This window comes from Amblyomma americanum, chromosome 11 (genome assembly GCF_052857255.1).
Source record: "Amblyomma americanum isolate KBUSLIRL-KWMA chromosome 11, ASM5285725v1, whole genome shotgun sequence".
NCBI lineage: Eukaryota > Metazoa > Arthropoda > Arachnida > Ixodida > Ixodidae > Amblyomma > Amblyomma americanum.
In genome coordinates this window covers 37,403,232-37,424,493 of record NC_135507.1, presented here as the reverse complement: position 1 = coordinate 37,424,493, position 21,262 = coordinate 37,403,232, and the positions used below count along the sequence as shown (strand labels likewise).

Here is a 21,262-nt window from a genome sequence, read left to right as displayed (position 1 = left end):
TTTGTAAACAGGGATTATTTTGCCAATCTTCCAGTCATAAGGAATTACGCCGGTTGCTAAAGATTGCCTGAAAATATGACACAGAATGATACTAGAGGGATGTATGGTGTGTTTGAGAATTTTTGTATTTATTCCGTCTACCCCTGAGGAAGTTGATACCTTAAGACTGTTAATTAGAGACGCTACGCCTTCTGCTGTTATATCTATTGTAGTCATGAATGGGTAATTGAGTTCTTGGGGTTGAGGTAGGTTGGAATAGTCTTCGGTAGTGAATACTGATGTGAAGTAGTCATTAAACGTGACTGGACAGTTCTCTTGGGGTATTGGACATTTGTTTTCATCAAGCAATGAAATGGTGTCTGACGTGCGTGACGGGGAAATTGTTTTCCAAAATTTTGCGGGGTTATTTTTTATGAGCGATTGAAGGTCCTGTGATAAAAATTTATGTTTGGCCTTCCGGATGGCATGGCAGTATGATGCTTCACACAGTCTGTGCTCAGCATGCGCAGAATCAGTGCGCATTCGTTTCGCGGCTCTGAAAAGACGTTTTTTCTTGTTTTTCAATGCTCGTAAGGAATTGTTATACCAAGGTTTAGATATGTTGACCCGTAATGTTATTCTCGGAATGTGTTTACGCACCAGATTCGCTATTTTTTCTTTGAACAAAGTCCAGTTTTCGTTAACAGACCGGGATGAAAAATCACGCACAAAAATTTCGGAGAAATGCTCGAGACAACGATTAATAGCGTCAAAGTCAGCCTTCCTGTAATTTAGAATCTGTTTTGGTTGGGTGCGGCGTGAGAAATAAGGAGCATTAATCGATAACTGAAGAAGCTGATGATCACTGAACCCGTCATTATAAGATATATCACTAACCCTCTCGGGAGCAGGTGATAAAATAAGGTCTAAAATATTAGCATCGCGTGTTGGAGCATTGACTAGTTGAACAAAAGAAAAGTCGAGTGTTAGCTGCATGAACTCATTAGAGGCAGATGAATGTGAACATAGGTTCAGCCAATCAATGTCTGGGTAATTAAAATCCCCGAACAAGAAAATGTCAGATTTAGGAAATCTGGTTCGAATAGCCGTGATATTGTCATGTAGGTCAGCGACAAACGTGGCAGGGGAGTCCGGGGGCCTGTAGCAGATGCCTAAGACAGTGTTACCGAGGCGGGATGCTATTGCTACCCATATGATTTCCAGTTCACATGGAATATCCACAAGGAAAGACAAAATGTTATTATTAACTGCAATTAATACTCCGCCGCCCCTTTTGCTTATTCTATCTTTTCGGTAAATTTGAAATCCGTTGCTATCAGGCAGAAGTTCCTCGTCAGCGATATCTGGACGCAACCACGTTTCCGTTAGTAGTATATTACCGTTGCTATTATCAAGATATAAGCAGAGTTCGGTGCGTTTAGGAAGAAGGCTGCGTATGTTAGTGAATGTCAAATGGAGAGGTGGGCTTGGAATGCTATCTATAGGCAACTGGATCGGGATTTTGGTAACACGTGCATTGCTTCGGCATCTTAGCTATCGTGAGACTTCTATTACTTGGTCAGTGTCAGAGTCGTACATGTATACTGAATCACCCATGCGCAGTTTGTCTACGCTGAGCTTGTAGGCCGTTTTTTTAGATTTGAAAAATTCCAAGAGCTTTTTCCTGGCGAGCCGCGTTTGTAGTGAAAAGTCCTCACGCACTGCATAAACTTCTTTCCGTTTTCGAGAATAAGTTGTTTATCCTTAAAATATGTCAGTTTTACTATAATTGGCCTGCATTTCTCAGTCTGAAACTTCCCTAGACGATGCGATCTTTCAATTTGTGTAGATTGAAGATTAACCCCTAGTTTCTCGGAACAGAGATTTATAACTTTATTTTCTGCTGTCGACCATGTTTCACACATCTCGTCCGGAATGCCAAAAAACAGCAGATTGGATCGCCTAAGTCTGTTTTCCGCGTCTTCACATCTCGATTGGATTTTTCGAAGCTGTGCGCCAATAGTACCTGACATATTCGGTCCGGACTCGGATGCTGCCGAAACCTGCTCAATCTTACGTTCCGCCATATCAACTTCGACTGTGCGAATCCTTTCAGATAGTTGCTTCAGCTCGACGTCAACACAGGCACGCCAGTACTTAAGCGCAGTCAATTCGCTCCGAATGTCGTTTTGACCTAATTCTATTCTTTGTACCGTAGCGAGCACAGTTGACAGTACATCCTCGTTTCCGGGGTTGGGACCAGGGTTTGTCTCTACGTCGCCGCAGAGCATCAAGAGCAGGTTACTAACGCCGTGAGCGGCTTTGCCGTCAAGCAATCCTAACACATCACACAACAGCTCAGGGCACGACACCGCAAAGAAACAACGATTGCTGGATCTAACGCAACGGCAAGCGTTTAGGTAACTGACCTGGAAGAAGAGGCGAGGTGTCGTGCCCCGCAGGGGCGGCTGCTGGAGGCTGCTTATATTCCCGGTGGTCATCGCTGATAGAGGTGGAATGCGCTCGTTGTTGCCAGATTAGCCGCTGGTGATCTGTCGTAACTGGTTGCTGCGTCCAATCCTCGGGCCATTGCGTCGAAGTCAAGGCACAGGCTCGCAGGGAGGCCGTGTCAGGCGTCGCAGCAAGTATTCCGAGTACAAGGCCAGCCTGGAAGAAGAGGCGAGGTGAGTGCACCATTCTGAATGCGGTGTCGTGCCCCCTAATGTCCCAAAATGACTATAAAATGCAATGTTCAATATTCATCAGGCTGTCGACCAGCTGATAATTTCGTTGCATGGCAATTTCTAATCAATTTTCGTGTTTCGTAATAGCAGCAAAAACAAAGATCTCATAAAAGACACCTGCACACTAATAAAAATGCGTTCCGAGAAATTCACATAAACGCTGCAATTGCAGTAGCAACATTATGCAGCGTTCATTCCCAGGAAAGTTCAAATCTCTTAGGATGAAGTCCAGAAAGCATATCGTGTATATTCTTTTGGCCTTGGTTGCAGCCACACAGTAAGCGTGACTTTTTGTCTTTTATAGAATTCTCCACATTCGCAAACATGTAACATGACGCCGAGGTGGTATTATTTTGAATATATTACAATTATTTTTGAGATGCGCATCTTCTCTGAATGAATCATGCACAATCAAACCGCACGAGAAAATGCACGAGCACGGAGCTGGCCGACGTCCTTAAGCTTTCGAAGCACGATCACCTTACAGTTTTTGTCTTAAAACATGAAACTGAAAAGGCAGTGATCTATGCTAGGGGATTATGGATAAAGTGAGTATACTTACAAGTAGTTTAAAGCAATTTGCAAGCGATAATACAAGCACAAATATAAATAAACAATTAAAATATGCACGAGAGTTATAGAAAGAATCGCAAACTATGTGTCACCCATCTGGTGATTGGGATTATGTGATGGTGATGATGTGACGTGGGGATGGTGGTATGCTGAGAATGTGATAATGATGGTGGTGATGTGATGTGGTGATCGTGGTATGTTGAGGATATCATACAATAATAAGTTTAAAAACAACACAAAGATCACTACTAGCCCTCATCGCTAAAACCTATAGGAGAATGTCAATACATTCGACTTGACACTTTGACAGACATTCCACAATACATCAGAAAAAACGAAAAATACATTATACATGATCACACAAGAGGGAAAACATTTCAAATGTTAAAGAGGAACCTTTTTGGCCGAAGAAATGGGATATAGAAAGGACTGCTGTTACCTCATCTACACCAGCTGCTTTCCCTCTTTGTATTGATCCTTGTATTTCTTCACTTCTTAATTCCTTATTGGCGGAATAACCCTTTGTTGTGTGCTATAGACTGGCTCATAACGTTCTGATTACATTAGTTACTGTATGGATTCGTGTACAGCTCTTTGGCTATTTTAACTATCCTATTCATATTGCTAATGACGTTGCCGTCTTTGTCTCTTAACGGATGCATCTGGTTTTTACCTAAGCCTAATTTACTCTTTACTGCTTTTATGCTACCTCCATTGTTTACGGCATGCTCTATTTTCTCGATATTAAACTTCTTTATGTTGGCTACCTTGCTCTTAATTACTAGCTCTGATAGCTCTTCTAATTCTATTCTGTCCGTTGAATTAGACACCCACATGCTTTGGCGTTTCCCAATCAGATCTTTCGCCTCCTGATGTAACGTTCCGGTTTGCTGTCGAATCATGCTACCGACAACTTCCTCAGCGCACTATGTAGTTATAGCTGTGAGATTATCGTTCATTGTTTGAACATTAAGGCAGTCTGCCTGAATTAAGGCCGAATATCTGTTCTGCAGCCAAATCTTGAAATCCCCTACTTTCATCTTTACCGCTAAGTCGTCCATGGGCTTCCGCTTCACTAGTTTCTTCTGTTTCCTCTTCAAATCTGAGGTTATTTCAGACCTTAGCGTTCTGTGCTCGCTACAACGCACCTTTCCGACGACCTCTACACCCTGCACGATGACCGCGGTGAGCGCATAGTATGAAATGAAGTAATAAGCTACGCTGGCTTCCCACGGAATGCGAATGAGGGCGAACAAGCAAAGAGAACTAGTTATATGGGAACAGCACTATATATAGCCGTCTCGACACAGATTATCAAATAGCAACAGCAAATCGAACCCATAGGGAATGGGAAGAAAATGTGGCTCGCAGATTGCAAGTGTACGTATACTTTCCAATGATAGCAAAACGTGAGACACTTGTCAGTCTAGTTCTCAACGAACCATTTTACCTCCCAGGCGATTGCTGGACACAGGAGCTCCGAGTTTTACCGACGCCGTTTTCATCTTGCCGCGAGCCTTTGCAGTACTTGTTTGTTCATTCTTCAAAGCTGCCGGCACGCCGCTTTATCGCTTTGTTTGCGATGCAAGACGCGACTAGATTTATCTCGATTGATCGCAGCCAGGCAGAGCTGATTCTACGTTGTTCAAGAATGTTCTCGTAACTTTGCATGCTTTGCACGCGCACGATCACATTCTGGAGCACATGAAATAGATGAAAAGGAAGCTGGACAAGTAGGCGATTTTAGATCGCGGCGAAAAAAATGGAAGCAAGATTTGAGCATGCTGTTAAAGAGTACTCTCTACTCATGAGTGACAAGCACACTTATCTCACTTTTTTAATCAGGTTTTCTCATTTTGTTTAATATGAAATATTCGAGACTATAAAAATTTGTCTTTTTGTGCAAATTGGTTCTTGCCTTTCATATTCGACGTATTTTTACATAAACATGCCTCAAAGTCATCACACAGACAAAACGTTTCAATTACGCGCGGCCAAGACGTCTGCGACTTGGTCTTTAAAAGCTTAGATGGCTTCCGAATATTGATGTACATCTTGTATTTCGTAATTCCACACAATCTGTGGTAGAGCACGTGTCGTGCGAGCTGCCTTTGCGAAGATATTGAAGTACTTTGGATATTCTGGTATGTTTTCTTAACTTTATGTAGACGGTTTGATATAGTACGGGAGGATGTTAAGAAAATAAATAGGCGCAGCCTGAATTTCCAAGAAAATGTGCTGCAATCCACTATGCTCTACTGTTTATTTAAAACGAATGCGTCTGAAATCACAAGCGTCCTTGTCATTGCAGCCACTTCAGTCTGTTCCCGCTATGGCTCCAAAAACATTTCACATTCGCTTGCCCTTTTGCGCGTGTTAAAATATCTTGAAGCAGAAACATTAATCTCATATGATGTGGAATAAAAGCTTATACGTTCTAACTTTGCTCCACAGTTTTAATGTACGAAGGAAGTTGAGTAGTGCATTTTAAATCGTATTCTGTGGATAACAAAAGCATCCTGCTGAAATAATTGCGCGGCTAACTAATAAGTTTGAGGCGACATGCAACGGACAAAAACAACACTCAACAATATTAGGTGGTTATGAAGCTTATTCTTCTTTTCCCTCACACATGCGCCAAGTGTTCTAGTATCATTATGTACAGTCGCAAAAAAGAAAACACATTTTGAAGGGATGCATTTTTTTTTGCTCCGAATGCTTTTTGGGGTGACAGCGCTGGCATTTTCCGCAATAGGGTGAGATATGCATTGGCAAACTTTGCCGACGTTTGCGTGGCGATTATCCAGCAAAGCAAAACCATGAGCAAATCATGCTTAATGCATGCTTTGCACATGCAGTAAGTTTAACTGTGTTAAAAGGCAACCAATTTTCTTTCTGGGTAGCGAACATTTTTAAATCTTGATTTAACCATGGTTTGGTTTGGTTTATGGGGATTCAACGTCCCAAAGCGACTCAGGCTATGAGAGACGTCGTAGTGAAGGGCTCCGGAAAATTCGACCACCTGGGGTTCTTTAACGTGCACTGACATCGCACAGTACACAGGCCTCTAGAATTTCGCCTCCATCGAAATTCGACCGCCACGGCCGGGATCGAACCCGCGTCTTTCGGGCCAGCAGCCGAGCGCCATAACCACTCAGCCACCGCGGCGGCTGATTTAATCATAGAGATTGCCAGTTAGACGCGACGACTTTGCGAGTAAGGTATTTATCAATGAGGGATGGAACTTTTCCTTGAGATAAGTGCCATTTGGTATTCACCGGGCGGTCAAGATTGTTGGTTAGTTGGTCATTTAAAAAAGCAGAGGGCTTAGCGTCAATGGCAATAAAATAAGCGTTTTTATAGTCATGGATGCATTTAATGTGGTTATTCTCATGAGTCACAGCTGAGCTCGAAGAAACATGAAGCAGTATATAACCACTTAACCACGGTAGTTACGATATTAGCTGGAGAAGGTTGGGCGATGTGTTGAATCGAATATGTCGGAAATAGGAGATCTAATTCCAGTTCCCTGAACTGCAAGCTACAGAAGTTGAGGTCACTGCAGAAATTCAAAAATCTGTCGCGTTCACTGGAAAAAAGATTCCAATTGCAATGTACATTAGACAACACTGTGTTAGGAAAATAAAGTTCCCTAGTAAAATGAAATGATTATTCAATACCCCACTGCATTCATAAGAATACAGTTAGGAATGTCGTCGGTAAAGTAGGGAGAACAGGACATAGGACGATAGCAAGCGCCTCAATATAAATTGCCTGCAGCATGCATCAGTTTGAACCTAGTCAAATTTTTAAGCTTCTGTAAAGTGAATAGGAAAAGACGTAAAAGCATCACAGACGTCAATAAGCTCATCGTCACCGCACCAAACTCTCCTGTCGCTTCGATAAATGTTTCTTTTACTGTACAACAATTCACTGGAATTAAAATTCGTAGAATTACGAGTTTCACTAAGACAAATTATGCCGGCGTCACAAGCATCTATAACAAAGCAAATATTCACGCGTTTGGGAAGTATGCTTCGAATATTTGTAAACGAAACCGAAAGTTGGTTAATGGCAGGTAACTCTATACCGCTACCCCTCGCGCACTGCCATTTAGTTTTGATTCAGCGGGTGGCCACTACTTGTTGCCTTGAAGCTTGAACGCGCTGAAGTTTGAGTTTTATCAAATTGAAGCAATTTCTTGCTAGCAAGACGAGCAGCGAGAAGATAGTCGACTGTAACCGAAATTTTTTATTCCTTCGGATTTCAACTACTGAGGAACATTTGCTTTTTGACATTTGAAAATGGTAATTTGGCAATATTTGGCCTGCATTTATTCAGTGTATACCCACCGTGACTGCGTTCTCTCTCGATCAGAATTTCGGACGCATAATCAACTGCTGGAGCTCTTCTGTAAAATACTACGAAGTAACACTTAAGATTCCAATAATCTTCTTTTAATGTATGTATCTCAAGTTGCTCATGGTACGAAAGCAGAGTTTTAAAGTCAGTTCCTGCTTAGTGGCTAGTTGTGACACCCATTTGCATACATTTCTTGCCTGAGCATGCCCCTGCCCTAAAAGGTTGTGGTTGTGTTACTTTAGCTTCAAGAAAATTACCAACACCAATCCGCAATTCATAATCATATATGCGCGAGAAAATGGCATTGATAATAATTTGCAAAGGTTTATTATCTTCTCCGCGTGTAAACTGTGTCTTCATTTAACATGGAGAAAATTTGTGTTCCTTATTCCATTGTATTTCAAAGCTCTTGTCATAGCAATCGGTTTACACATTGGTGAAATTCTAAAGGTCCTATAGAGACAGAGCTCACATACATAGTTCCACGTACCAGACACTAAAGATGTGTACTGCCGATAAATTAAGGTAGCAGAAAAGGCTTTTGTATCGAAGTATACGTTTCACCGTGTTTATTTCGCAGACTGCCTAGAATCGAACACCGAACCACGGCGGTGGCAGAAGAGACACAGATAGCCAGTCGTCGAAAATACAATGCACATTGTGTCGGCAGGCAGCATAGCAACAGCGACAGTGCCTTCAGTTTACGCAAGTTCCATAAGCAGATGCGCTGTGACAGCCTGTCTAATCACGCGGGAGATACGCGGCTGCGAAGCCATATTTTCTCTCCCCATTTGAGCAACAAATCTCATTCGCAGAGTTACTTATTTCTTAGAAATGCGGTGACGTTCGATACCCACCGGAAGCAAAGAATTGCGGCAGACACGTTCAAATCCCCATCTTCGTTGTATGGTTTCATATGCGTCGGGAGAAGAAAAGAACTTCGGATAATGATAAATGGAGGATTAGCCTTCCTCTGCCGACAAAGTGCCGCCTCACACTTTAGTATTTATTTCATTGGCCATCGCTTTCGCTATTGCGGACCTATTACACAATCCAATGATCCAAATTTCTCCCCTAGTATTTAATTCGTACAAGTGATCACACAGTATCACTGATCTCAAGCTGACGTCTCGCAGACTTAGATGTGAAAGGTCTGAAGGTAAATCTCCAATGCGCTTTCAAAGACATTTCTTTCAAATGATTATTAAGGCTGCGTTGGACACATTAAATTCGATGCCACAGCATACAATTCTAAAGCTACATTTTAAAACATGCAGGTCTACAAACACATGCAGAAAAGCTTGGCTGGTAGGCATGCTAAGCTAAAAGAAATCGCGGCAGTGAAAATGCTTAATGATAAGCCACGTTCTCTGCTCGGCTGAAGCGAGAATCTTCCCGACGGACTTACGTCATGAATACTTTTAGCAAGCTCAAAATAAGCGTACTTACTGCGGGAGTATCATGGTTGCTTTCAGTACCAAACAAAGTAAGAGTGGTGGTACACCACCGCAGTTTGAAATATTTGTGGTTTTTACAGCCACTACGTTCGGAGACTGCGTACAGAAGATTCATCAGTCAAAATCAGCCGCCTCTCTATCGCGTATACAGAGCCCTGAGGCGTCCGTCAAGAGCCTTGTTTCTTTAATTGCCACCGCGTTCAGCAGGTACTTTTTTTTTCATGCTGCGTAGCGCATTGAGCGCTTCACGCTCACGTCGCTTCGTAACGAAAACCTAGTGCTCAGGTGTTGTTCATCGTCCTTAGCCTAGCGTTGAACTGCCTTGACCTTCTAACTTTCAAGTGCGGCTTCAGAAGAAAAGGCTGTAGCCACAGGAGCTGCCCTTCCTCTCTCTTCAGTCATACGACTTCGTTACTACGCAGCGGCGGCTACTGAACTACTTCCACCCAGCATTTTGAACTGAAGAACGAAGAAACGATCAAAGGACGAGTATTTGGTCCTCACGGACTGCTATATGCGAGTACCGGATGCTATGAGGATGACCGCAAGGTCTCAGGCCTCTGGCAACAAAGGGGCCTTCTTTGCCAGAACTAACCGAGGTACGTTGTTGTTTATCCGTTTCTTGGATCACTTGTGCCACCACTTAGTGTGCAAATTTCTACAATGGTAGTAGAACCCTTGTCCCCACTTTTGGTAGACTTTTTTGCTTTTAGGTGTCCCCTAAGGGCTGCACAATACGGTTGAGCGGCAAACTGAGTTCATTGGTAACTGTTAGCTAAAGCGGTACCTAGCTGCGTCTGCGTTGCTTTTACGGCGTTTTGAAGCGCTCGAGGGGAGTTGTTTTTCGTCCCGCATACCAGTGGCAAGCGAAGTTTCGGCTCTTAGCTTTCAGTTTCCCCTTTTAGCGGATGTCCATCTAAGTTTGCGGGGAAGCCGAGGAAAACAAGTTTCACGCTCAATATTCTCTCTTTTATATGAATGGTGACAGAACTAGCAGAGGGGCCTAGGAGTGCGCGCTGAACCCGCGCCGGACAAACTGAGCAACAAAGGATCGTAAGCTAGTCAGATCGCGCTGAGATCCATGGCGGAAGAAAAATGTTAGATCAGTTGTCGGTAAAACAGAATGGCGATGATAATTCGCGAGGCGCCGTTGAGAAGTGAAAGGTACCCGGTTGTGTGGATTCGGCATTTTCTTGGCAGTGTCCATAGTAATCGCTGACTGGTGGGCGACCTAGAAGCCAAGCAATGACACAAAAAAACTAACTGTCAATGAATTGTGCTTTCAGAAACGTGGAGCGTACTCTGTATGAGTGGATTAAAATTCCACAAAGGTTATTTCATCTACTATACCCCAATGGCGAAGCCATAGGTTCGTTTCGTTAACTAAATAGAAAGGAAGTCATAGGTCGTTTGAAGTCAATTTATTCAAACGTTACAAGGCACTGTTAACGCTTAAATCTCTAAAGATTGCATAAAAAGCTAGTAGAAAAACAACGAAAGACATGTGTTCTTCTAAACTCACACTAAATGAAACATTAGACACCGCTTTTGAAACAAAACATCAGGCACTAAACGTATCAGCGTTACAGAAACACTTAAAATAAGTGTTCAGAATCTAGTACCCTATAATGAAATTATCGTTTAATCTTTAATTTCGCTCTCTAATTTACACACGAGAAGGAGGCTTGCCAGCGATAGTGTTCGAAATAACGCATTGCTGTGAAATGAATCATAAAGTATTTATCTCTTTATTTAATTATTTGTTTATTCATTTAAATTTTTTATGTTAAAGCACCACAACGAGCTATTACTTAAGGGGCGAGGCGCAAGGAAAAGTTCTTTAGGCCGCATATACAGAAATCATAACTGATAATAAAAAAACAGAAGTATTAAAACTTCATACTTAAAAATGTAGCAAACATAAGTAGAAAACAAGGTTTAAATAAAGGCAATTGCAATGGCTAATAACGCAACGTGGCGCCAGGGCCTAATTAACAATGAAAAGAACACGGAGAATATAAAAGTGAAAGGCAGCATAGAAGCATGTGCGAAGATAATGTAAGCTGGAAGCAAAATGTGACCAGCACTCCGAAACACAAAATGAGATTTCAATCCTGCATGAAGATCACGATGGAAATTATGTTGATGAACAATATTAATGCGAAGCAAATGAATTTGCTGTTCACACTTTGGTAAAATTTTTAAGTGTAGGGCTCGTTCAACATTTTACTTCGGCATTCTTCGCAATGTTTTTTCTAAAGAAGCTAAATACTAAGAAAAGATATTGCCTAATTCTGGACGTCTCTCCACGGTCGCAGGCCTGACACGGACGAGTTTATTGAAGCTTTACCCCGAAGTGCGCAATGAACGCGAAATTGAATTTATGAATGCGCAATTGAAGAAACGTTCATTTTGCAGAGTGCACCCTCTGCGCAAACCCCCCCCCCCCCTCCCCCTTCAGGGAGCTGTGACAGGGTTTTAATATGCATGCATCAGATAAGTGCAAATAACAAAGGCTCCAGCTAAGGAAAAGCAGGCGTGCTACTATATTCTCACTAAAGTTGACGGCCAAAGGTGTTCCGAACTCTTTAAATGAACACTGCAGTACTCTTCGTTTCGGTTCTTTCGGCTTTGATTGCAGCCTCAGAGTAAGCATTACTTACTATCTTATCCTCGGTAGAGTAATGAACGAATGATGGCAGCTTACGGACCGGGTAATAGATTACGAATGGAAGAAACACTTTTCAACGTGGAACGTAGCTACAATTATAACTTGGAGCCTTGCTATGTGATCAAAAGCCCCAACTACAGATAGGATGCTGAAAAACCGGACATTTAGCCATAACGTCAGAACACCTCACAAAGATATAGTCGGATACGATAATCCTCTTATCTTCTATGGTATCTACATAATCCCAGAAAGAGTGTATAGCTTGCAGCTATGGTCGAGTTTCTCTCCCCAGTCGATAAAGTACGCATGCCACTTTCCGGAATGTTGCCTCCCTGCAGACATTGTCTTTTATTTCCCTTTTCTGCCCGCTATGCTTGTTTCATGCGACTCAACTTTTGGTTTCTTTTGTCTGTCGTCGGTGACAGCAGACGCATTTGCTTATTTACACACTTACGCAACTTCCCGTAAGCAATCAGCACTGACTCTATTAGCCGATCCGTTTCGTGTGTTGATAGGAGCACTGGCACTGTCACTTTCGTATTTTAGTTGAGTTGAGATGAGCGGAGATACACAAAGGGAGACATGCATGACGCTTTTCGCAATAACTTCGCTTTGTGAAAGCTGTGCACACTGTCTCCTCTCCTCAGATGCCAGAAGCCTCATTTTTCTCCTCCAAGACACCGCCGTTGTCCCCCTTGGGTAAGTACCGCCCACAATGAATGTACCACCGACAAGTAAACGCTGTTGCCACTGCGTTTGTACAATATTCTCCATAGCACGCAAAATAATACAGAACAGCCCAAGATCCATTGCATTTCTACCTTCTTGCGGCACATCTGAGTTAGGTTGAGAAATAAGCATCAGTAACCGAGAAATATCTGGCTTAGCCTTGCAGAAAGCATAAAGCGATGCGTAACAGAGGCCAGGAAAAACGCGTAGCAGTTTAATGCCATTATATTGATAGCACTAGTGCATTAACCTTTCGTAATGGGATGCTACTTAGAAGCAAATAAGGTTTTTGCACTGAAGAGGAATTTTCGCGCAATCTCTATAGCTGCGTAATATTTCTGACATAACCCCCTCCCCCCTTCCCCGTATTCACCGGCATTCTATTGCCGCCATTGCCACACTGCCATCAGCGTGCCGTCGTCAGTGAATAGGTGTGGCTTGTTTTCCTGCCCGAGGTTTCAGCTCAGACTATGCGCCACAAGGAATAATCGATTTCGCAGAGATTAGGAAAACCCGTTGTTAACGCGTTTTACATGCAAGGGATAGGTCCCGATCTTTGGGCATTTGTGGCAGCTTGTAGTGAGAAGCAGATACTACCCTCCAAGGTATAAAGGCACAAAAATGAATGCAAGTAGAGTCGAAACTAGCAACGCTATTAACAACAGTTCTTTATTCCTCGCACAAATAGATGCACGACAGCAAGTCTTCCTTCTTTTTCAGCAACTCATAGGAGCAAAATGTCAACCCAGAGAGGTGATTTTAACAGGCATTTACAGTACCTCCAAATGATTTTATTTCGAGAAACGAGGTCATGAATACTATGAAAGTTTTAAACGTATGATATATCATATCACTGCACGTCTTGAAAAAGAACACATATCATATTTCGACAAATAAGCTTTATGAAATTTTGCTCATCGCAGAAGTACCGGATGCCACGGGAAAATATTCAATGCCAAACTTTACTCTAACACTTAGGGAGAGTCTGTTTAGACAGCATTCAGAAAAAAAACTTTACGTTAGGTGCATTGCAGTCAGCATGGCAGATTTGTGGTTAAAGTTTCACTTTTCCTTACCATCCTGCTTCTAAGCTTCAGTTAAATTTAGGCGTGTGTAATGGCGTTTTTCTACCCTGCAAGCGTGCGTAAGCTTGAGCGTTGGCTTAATTCATTGAATTCGGGTCTCTCACATTTCATATTTGACGTCTCTTTCGCGTCATTAGTTTTAAAGTCTTTAGGGGCCCTTGAGCGCTGAGTATAGAACACAGCCGAGAACCCTGGATGGCGCAAGCTGGCCGTCGATATTTTCCTCCCTCCTGTGAGCGCTTTGAGTCTACTGAGAAACGGCACGACGTTACGCACTAGACTCCAGACAACGCTTCAGGCTTGAACTCCGTATATCACTGTGAATTGCTTCTCGGAAAAATTCTGTATTGTTTAGAAGATATGCCGCTTTTTAAAAGCATGCAGCATGAGAGTGTGAAATTTTATTAAAGCAAAAATAACACTCGTTTTCTGTCATGCCCCGGTGTGGCTTCCAGCGTGAACACATTACAGCGAAAGGTAGCTCTCATGATCTCGGTGTCTTTCGATCTCTGCGCAAGAGAGAATAATTATGGAAGTGAACAAAAAAACAAGAAACATGAGCGAAGGCTAACGTTCCTTTTTGCGCAAACTCTATAGCAGCACTGTGAAGGACTCTGTTAATGCGCAAAGGCCGCTTGAACTGACCCTTGTTAGAATTCCCCCTTGGTGCAGAGCAGTACCGCAATTTTCGTACTTCCGTCGTCAAGCGTTCATTTCTAACGACCTGCAATATATTTACCTGTATGTCTCTTGTTGCGCAAGTCACCGTTAAAATGTTGATGCCATTCAAGGTCCCTTTCTGCATTCCCCTTCCAGGGCAATGATCACCTTTTAATTCTTGCTTTTCGCAGCTAAATCTGCACTTAAATATATTTTTGACATAGTTTGTTGCGCTTTTATTTTGCGCGTAATTTTAACCATAACGGCTGCAGTTTTACGTCGTCTTCAGGTAACCAACACCGCAACTGCTTCTGAAGAACAATATGGCAGTTCATTTTCTTAAACCCATTCTAGAATACTTTGTTGATAATTTTCGCTGCTTAACGTAAACTGCCTTTTCTCATTTTGTTATCGCCTTGAGTTGCTCCTGGTGCTTTTATAAACAACACTTTTTTTGAATAATAATATCACTATCGCTGTATATGTGGGTTCGTGTCATCCAAAAGCCAAAAACTTCACTGCTGCGGTGTGTACAACAAATAGTTCTGTCATTAAGTAAACAAGTTCGGCACCTTGCAGAAAGTTTTAGTAGTCAAAAGACACTTTTTATTCTCATTTTTTGTTTTCACATTAGTTTCTTACTTTACACGTAAACTTGAAGAAATCACGTTATGAAGCTTTTACTTTTTATTTCATTGTACTGTACTTTCGATTTCTTGTCTCTCTTTTAGTGTCCTGCCGGAGCACAACCTGGGTCTGTATGCGCTCCGGGTTGTGTGTGCGCTCCGCGCCAGAACCGCGGTCCATTTGGCCTGCTTCTCTGCAACCCGAGACATTGGCAACCTCCGCCGCGCGCCGGCGACATTTTACTCGGTTAGATACAAAGATGCAAGTTGCGTTGTTGAAATAGGGAATAAATCCAGTAAGTGTCCTGCCGGAGCACAACCTGGGTCTGTATGCGCTCCGGGTTGTGTGTGCGCTCCGCGCCAGAACCGCGGTCCATTTGGCCTGCTTCTCTGCAACCCGAGACATTGGCAACCTCCGCCGCGCGCCGGCGACATTTTACTCGGTTAGATACAAAGATGGAAGTTGCGTTGTTGAAATAGGGAATAAATCCAGTAAGTGTCCTGCCGGAGCACAACCTGGGTCTGTATGCGCTCCGGGTTGTGTGTGCGCTCCGCGCCAGAACCGCGGTCCATTTGGCCTGCTTCTCTGCAACCCGAGACATTGGCAACCTCCACCGCGCGCCGGCGACATTTTACTCGGTTAGATACAAAGATGCAAGTTGCGTTGTTGAAATAGGGAATAAATCCAGTAATGATGAAAAGCTCACATAAGGCGCCTTTTTGTGTATTTAAGCGATGACAACATCCGACACCACATGTGCGCGAGAAAAAAAACTACTTTCGGGGTCTATTCGCCCCTGACAGATTAGTTCCGGAAGTAGCCTCCTTCAAAGCCCCGCAATGAGCATATATCTTCTTAAACGCTGAAACGGCCAAGCATTTTTGCAGGAAGGTAGGGTAGCGGGTTATTTATTTATTTATTAATTAATTTATTTATTTATTTCAATAGCATAAAGGCCCAATGCGGGCATTACATAGGGGGAGATTCTTCAAAGAAAACTTGACAAATATACAACACAGCATATAAACGGCTGAAGACAGAAATAAACAAGTCAAGAAGCCAGGTACAAGTTAATAGGAGGGGGGGGGGGGGGGGGGATGGCTAGGAACAGGTACTGAAAAAATGCACATACATTATATAACATATGATGTACTTTATAAGGCCGCTTCAGCTCCTCGCTGTCCTTTCCGGCCATTTTTTCTGCGTGTATTAACTGCAGTATACAAGAAGAACGTTGACGATTTTTGTACACATCTTTCTCGGAACATAATGTACCGAAGGGACTCCAAATGCGGTTTAACTAACTGTGAGTGACATCTCATGCTGGCAATAATAAAGCAAAATGGGTGCCAACTCAAGTCCAGCAGACCTTCAGAGTGATCTGGTGCTCCGCAGAAAAAACCAAGGTGGCCACCCAATTTAGTTAAACGGATTTTGAGTGTCTTCTCTTGCTCGGTACCATAAATGTAAAGGTGGCCCAAAGTGACTTAATGAACATTATGTGACGTCTTGTCCTGAACATGATAAATCTAAAAGGGTTTAGCAGGCTTTCAGTGCCATTTCATGCTAAGTAGACTGACCCAAAAGGCTCATCAAATGTGTTAGCACACTTAGAGTGACATGTACTGCTGATTACAATAAACCAAAAGCGGCACCAACTGTGGATGACCGGACTTTCACTTTGTTCTCGTGCTGAACATGATTATGCGTAATGGGCCATCAAATGTGGTTCAGCGTACATTGAATGGAATATGGTGCTTAGGATAATAAATAAAAGGTGACAGGAACTCTGATTGAGCACACTTTCAGTGAAATATGATGCTCAAGACCAGACTAAATGGTCACCGAATGTGGTTAGACAGACTGAGTCTTTTGTCTTGCTAAGCATTATAAACCGAAATGGGAACCATATATTTAACAAACAGAATTACATCGCGTGCAGAGCATAATAAACGGAAAGGGGCAACAGATTTGGTTTAACAGACTTTGAGTGCCGGCTCGTATTAAGCGGAATAACCCGAAAGGCGCACCAAATGAAGTCAGCAAACTTACTTAAAGATTGGCACGTATTGCTCACCGCAATAAAACAAAAGGGGCACCAACTGTGGCTGAGCCGACTCGCAACCCAATCGGATCCTGAGCTTATTAAACTGAGAGGGGTACCAATTTTGTTTCAGTGTCTAAATCGCCTGTAGTGCTAAGCATAATAAACAAAAGGCACTACCTACTCTAATCAAGCCGACCCTCAATATGATCTGGAGCTTAACAGAGGACTCTAATAGGCACTAAATGTGGTTCAGCAGAATTTGTGACAACTCTTGCGCAAGAGGAAAAACCTAAATGGGTACCAAACGTTCACCAGAGTGAGAGTGGCATCTCGTGCAGAACATAAAAAACCGACTGCGGCACAAAATGTGCTGCAGATTTTGGGTAGCATCTCGTAATTAGCATAATAAACCAGAAGGGACACCTGAAGTAATCGAGCGGACTTTCAGTGTGATCTGGTGCTCAACAGAAGATTGTTAATGGGCACGAAACCTGGTTCATCAGACTTTCAGTGCCATCTGCTGCTCAGCAGAATAAACCAAAATGGGCGTCAACTATTTAACAGGCTGAGAGTGGTATCTCGTTTTGAGTGTAATAAAATGAAAGGGGCACAAAATGTTATTTAGCCGACTGAGTGTCATCTCGCGCTAGCAAAATAAACCGAAAGGGGCATCAAATTTGGTTTATCACTCTGAGTGCATGCCATACTCAGCATATAATCAAATATGGGTGCTAACAGTGGTTGACAATACTTTATTCGCGATCTGGTGCTCAGTAGAATGACACAAAAAAGGCGCCAAATCCGTTTCAGTAAGCTTTAAGTGACATATCCTTCTCAGCATAATATACCGGAAGGACAAGACTGAGTGGCATCTCAGGCTGACCATAATAAACAAAACAGGTTGTCAACTCTGACCGAGCAGACCTTCAGCGCGATCTGGTGCTCCGTAGAAAATACCTAAATGACCACCTACTGTGGTTCAATAGAACTCGAGACCGAGCGGGAGGGAGTGTCCCCAGCCAGGTAGCTTTTTTTATATGTAAACAGTGTCATCTTGTGCTCGGTTGAACTCTTTGTAGAATATAGGGCTTGCATATGTTTTTTTGAACGTGCTTAGCAAGTTTTATTTATCAGAGAAGTTTCGTCGACGTGTCTCTCTTAGGCTTTTTCTTATTTCCTCCAAACAAATATCTAAGGCCGTTTTTAATGCATGCAGTTGATATATAATTTGCAGTTGTGGTGTTGTATGTTTTTGATGCCTCTGTGCTGAGCTGCATACGGAGCAGGGGTCTTTTGTCAGGATTCTTGCCTTTTGCCTTTGCTCCGGTTTCCGTAATTCTGAATACACATAAAGGAAAAAAGAAAACCAAAAGGACCCTCAACTTTGGCTTAAGAAACATGAAGTGGCGTCTTGTGCTGAGCATAGGAAATCGAAAGAGGCAGTGCATTTGGCTTAGCAGACCCTGAGGGTGATCTCGTGCTAAGTAGAATGACCCAAAAGGCGCATCAAACACTGTTACTTGAATTTGAGTGCCATATTGTGCTCAGCATTAAAACCAAATGGCTACCATCAGTGGTTGAGCAGAAATGTTAACTGGTCCTTTACACAATAAAATGAAAGGAGCACTAAATTTTTTCCAACAGACTGTGCATGACATTTTATGCTGAGCATGAGAACAGAAAGAGGCACAAATGTGGTTCAGCTGAGTTTGACCGCCGCGTCGTCCTGAGCTGAATAAACCGAAATTCGCCGAAAATCTGGTTTATCTAAAATTCACCTTGATCTGGTGCTCAGCACAATTAACGAAGTAGGCAACAAAACTTGTTCAGGAGACTAAGATTCATCTCGTACTGGGAGAATAAACCGAAAGGGGCACGCACAATGGTTGCCCAGACTGAGTTTAATCCAGTGCTCAGCAGAATAAACTTAAATTGACACCAAATGTTGTTCAACAGACTTCGATGTCATCTCCTGCTGAGCAGCATAATAAACCAGAAGGAGCACCAACTGTGATTCAGCAGAGTTTGAGTACCATGTCGTGCTCAGAAGATTAAGCGAAAAAAGGCACAATGTGTCGCTGTGCAGGCTTGCATTGATATTTTTCCTAATGAAGATAACTGAATCGGGGCGATGCAGGTGGGGTACTAAGCTGTTTTAGAAGCCGCTCCTGCTATTAAGCACGCAAGCAAGGCCACCCCTTATGTATTTTAAATGAATAAAGAGGGGATCCTCCAGGAAAAGGGAGAAGTGCGGCAGCAGGATTTGAAATGAAGCCGTAGTGTCGCTGAGTGAAAAAATGCGGTGCTAAAGATGCATTTTGAATACAGTGTATTAATCTCGTATTAATTTTGCATATTTTGTCTATATGCTTAAATTGTCATACTAATGATTTCTAAGCATGCTAGGACTACTATTTGGAATATTCTTACAAATGCATCAAAAATGCATTTCCTATCAGCTTAGTATATTTATTATGCATTAAAATATACTAAAATACACATTTATACACATTAAGTATATAATGAGATATACACTTATTACATTACAAATATGCCAATAATAACAATAATAGGTTTTGGGGGAAACAAAAAGGCGCAGTGTCTGTCTCATATACCGGCGGACACCTGAACCGCGCCGTAAGGGAAGCGATAAACCCGAGTGTGTGAAATAAGAAAGGAAGAAAGAGGTGCCATAGTGGAGGGCTCCGGAATAATTAAGACTACCTGGGGATCTTTAACGTGCACTGAAATCGCACAGCATACGGGCAGCTCAGCGTTATGTTTCTATAAAAACGCAGCCGCCGCGGTAGGGTTCGAACCCGGGGATTCCGGTTCAGTAGCCGAGCGTTCTAACCACTCAGCCACCACGGCGGGCATTAAAAATATGCTAAAAATATACATTGAATACATTAAATGCATACTAAAATATATATTGAATTCATTACACTACATTAAAAATAAACTAAAGTATACAACCAATACATTAAAAATATATTCCCTTCAGCTTATAAAAGATGTGCTAGTCTGATTCACCGGATGATACTGATCAATGTTGTCAACAGCAAAAATAATGATCGAACTGGTTGTGAGCATCACGACACAGACGATCTCAGAGAAAACGCATTGTCACCAAGAAGTAAATGCCAATGTAAGGTCACGTGACGGGACCCAAACGGGAAAGATGTCGCCACGCAGGAAATGCCGACGGAGAGGGTCGTCACCAAACAGGAACTGCTCCGACAGGCGCGATGCTTTGCTGGGCTCATATATATCCCCCGAGAGGAGACATTATTTTGTCCGGTGAGGTGCTTTTTCCGCAAGGATTGTCGGCCCTCATATTGTCGCACAAGCGTCGGAGTGGTCGCGTTCAAATCTGCGGTCTATCTAGAACCAAATTGTTAGTGGTAAATTGCCTCAAGTATTGATGAGGAGTCGAACTGTCAAACAACAAATACGTGGGCGTCTATGAGAGCCGGTACAGTCGGTGTCCTTTTCGCTGGAATGTTCGGGCCCGGAAGCGCGCATGGCGCCATTGCCGGCATAATGCTATCACTCTGTCCAGACGTAATTTAAATAAGTGGTGATTGTTTTTCTGCTTAAAGATAACATAAACAAATAGACGACAATAAAAAGAGAGTTTTCACTGCTCCCGCAATCGTGATTTAGAGCACTAGCTATATTGTTCCACGGCAGCTTGAAGCGCGCTGCAAATATGTTAACGCGGACTACCCATCTGTTAGCATTGGAGTATACTACGAACGAATTCATTTCGTATTTACGAAAGTACACTTTAAATGCGATGCCAACACATCATTTCACGAAACATGATTTCGAGCACATACTGTCCAAAGGCACCTTGAGGTGTTCTGCAAGTACATTTACGCTGACAGCTCATTCTTTAGAATTCAAGTGTACCTTGTACGAATTCATGCCGTATTTTGCGAAAGTACACTTTTAATACTTTGCCAACATGCAAGCGCCATTTCCTGAAACGCGATTTCGAGCACAAGATTGTTCTACGGCAGCTAAAAGTGCGCTTCAAATATGTTTAAAAGTACTGCCCATTTAATAAAATTGAAGTATACTTCAAATTAATAACATATTAACGAAAGTACATTGTTAATACATTGACAAGATGCTAAAACCGCGTAAATAATTTTTCACATGTTTGAAACGTGGCCAGAACAAGCTTATGTGACGTATACATTTGATGAATTAATTTCAGATTCACGAAAGTGCACATTTAAAATATTGACAAAATGCTAAAACCCCAATAATATTTTTCACGTGTTTGAGACGTGCTCAAAACATGCTTTAGGTGACGTATA

The 21,262-nt window shown here is 42.5% G+C and overlaps 1 protein-coding gene across 1 annotated transcript; it reads left to right on the top strand.

Annotated features, from left to right (window-relative positions):
* The first annotated feature begins 5,425 nt into the window (after positions 1-5,425).
* LOC144109559 (uncharacterized) lies at positions 5,426-18,913 on the top strand. Its single transcript, XM_077642384.1, has 5 exons — positions 5,426-5,440; positions 9,514-9,714; positions 12,434-12,485; positions 14,992-15,182; positions 18,891-18,913. The coding sequence occupies exons 2-5, from the start codon at positions 9,630-9,632 to the stop codon at positions 18,911-18,913; spliced, it is 351 nt and encodes a 116-aa protein (XP_077498510.1). The 5' UTR covers positions 5,426-5,440; positions 9,514-9,629.
* The last annotated feature ends 2,349 nt before the right edge of the window (positions 18,914-21,262 follow it).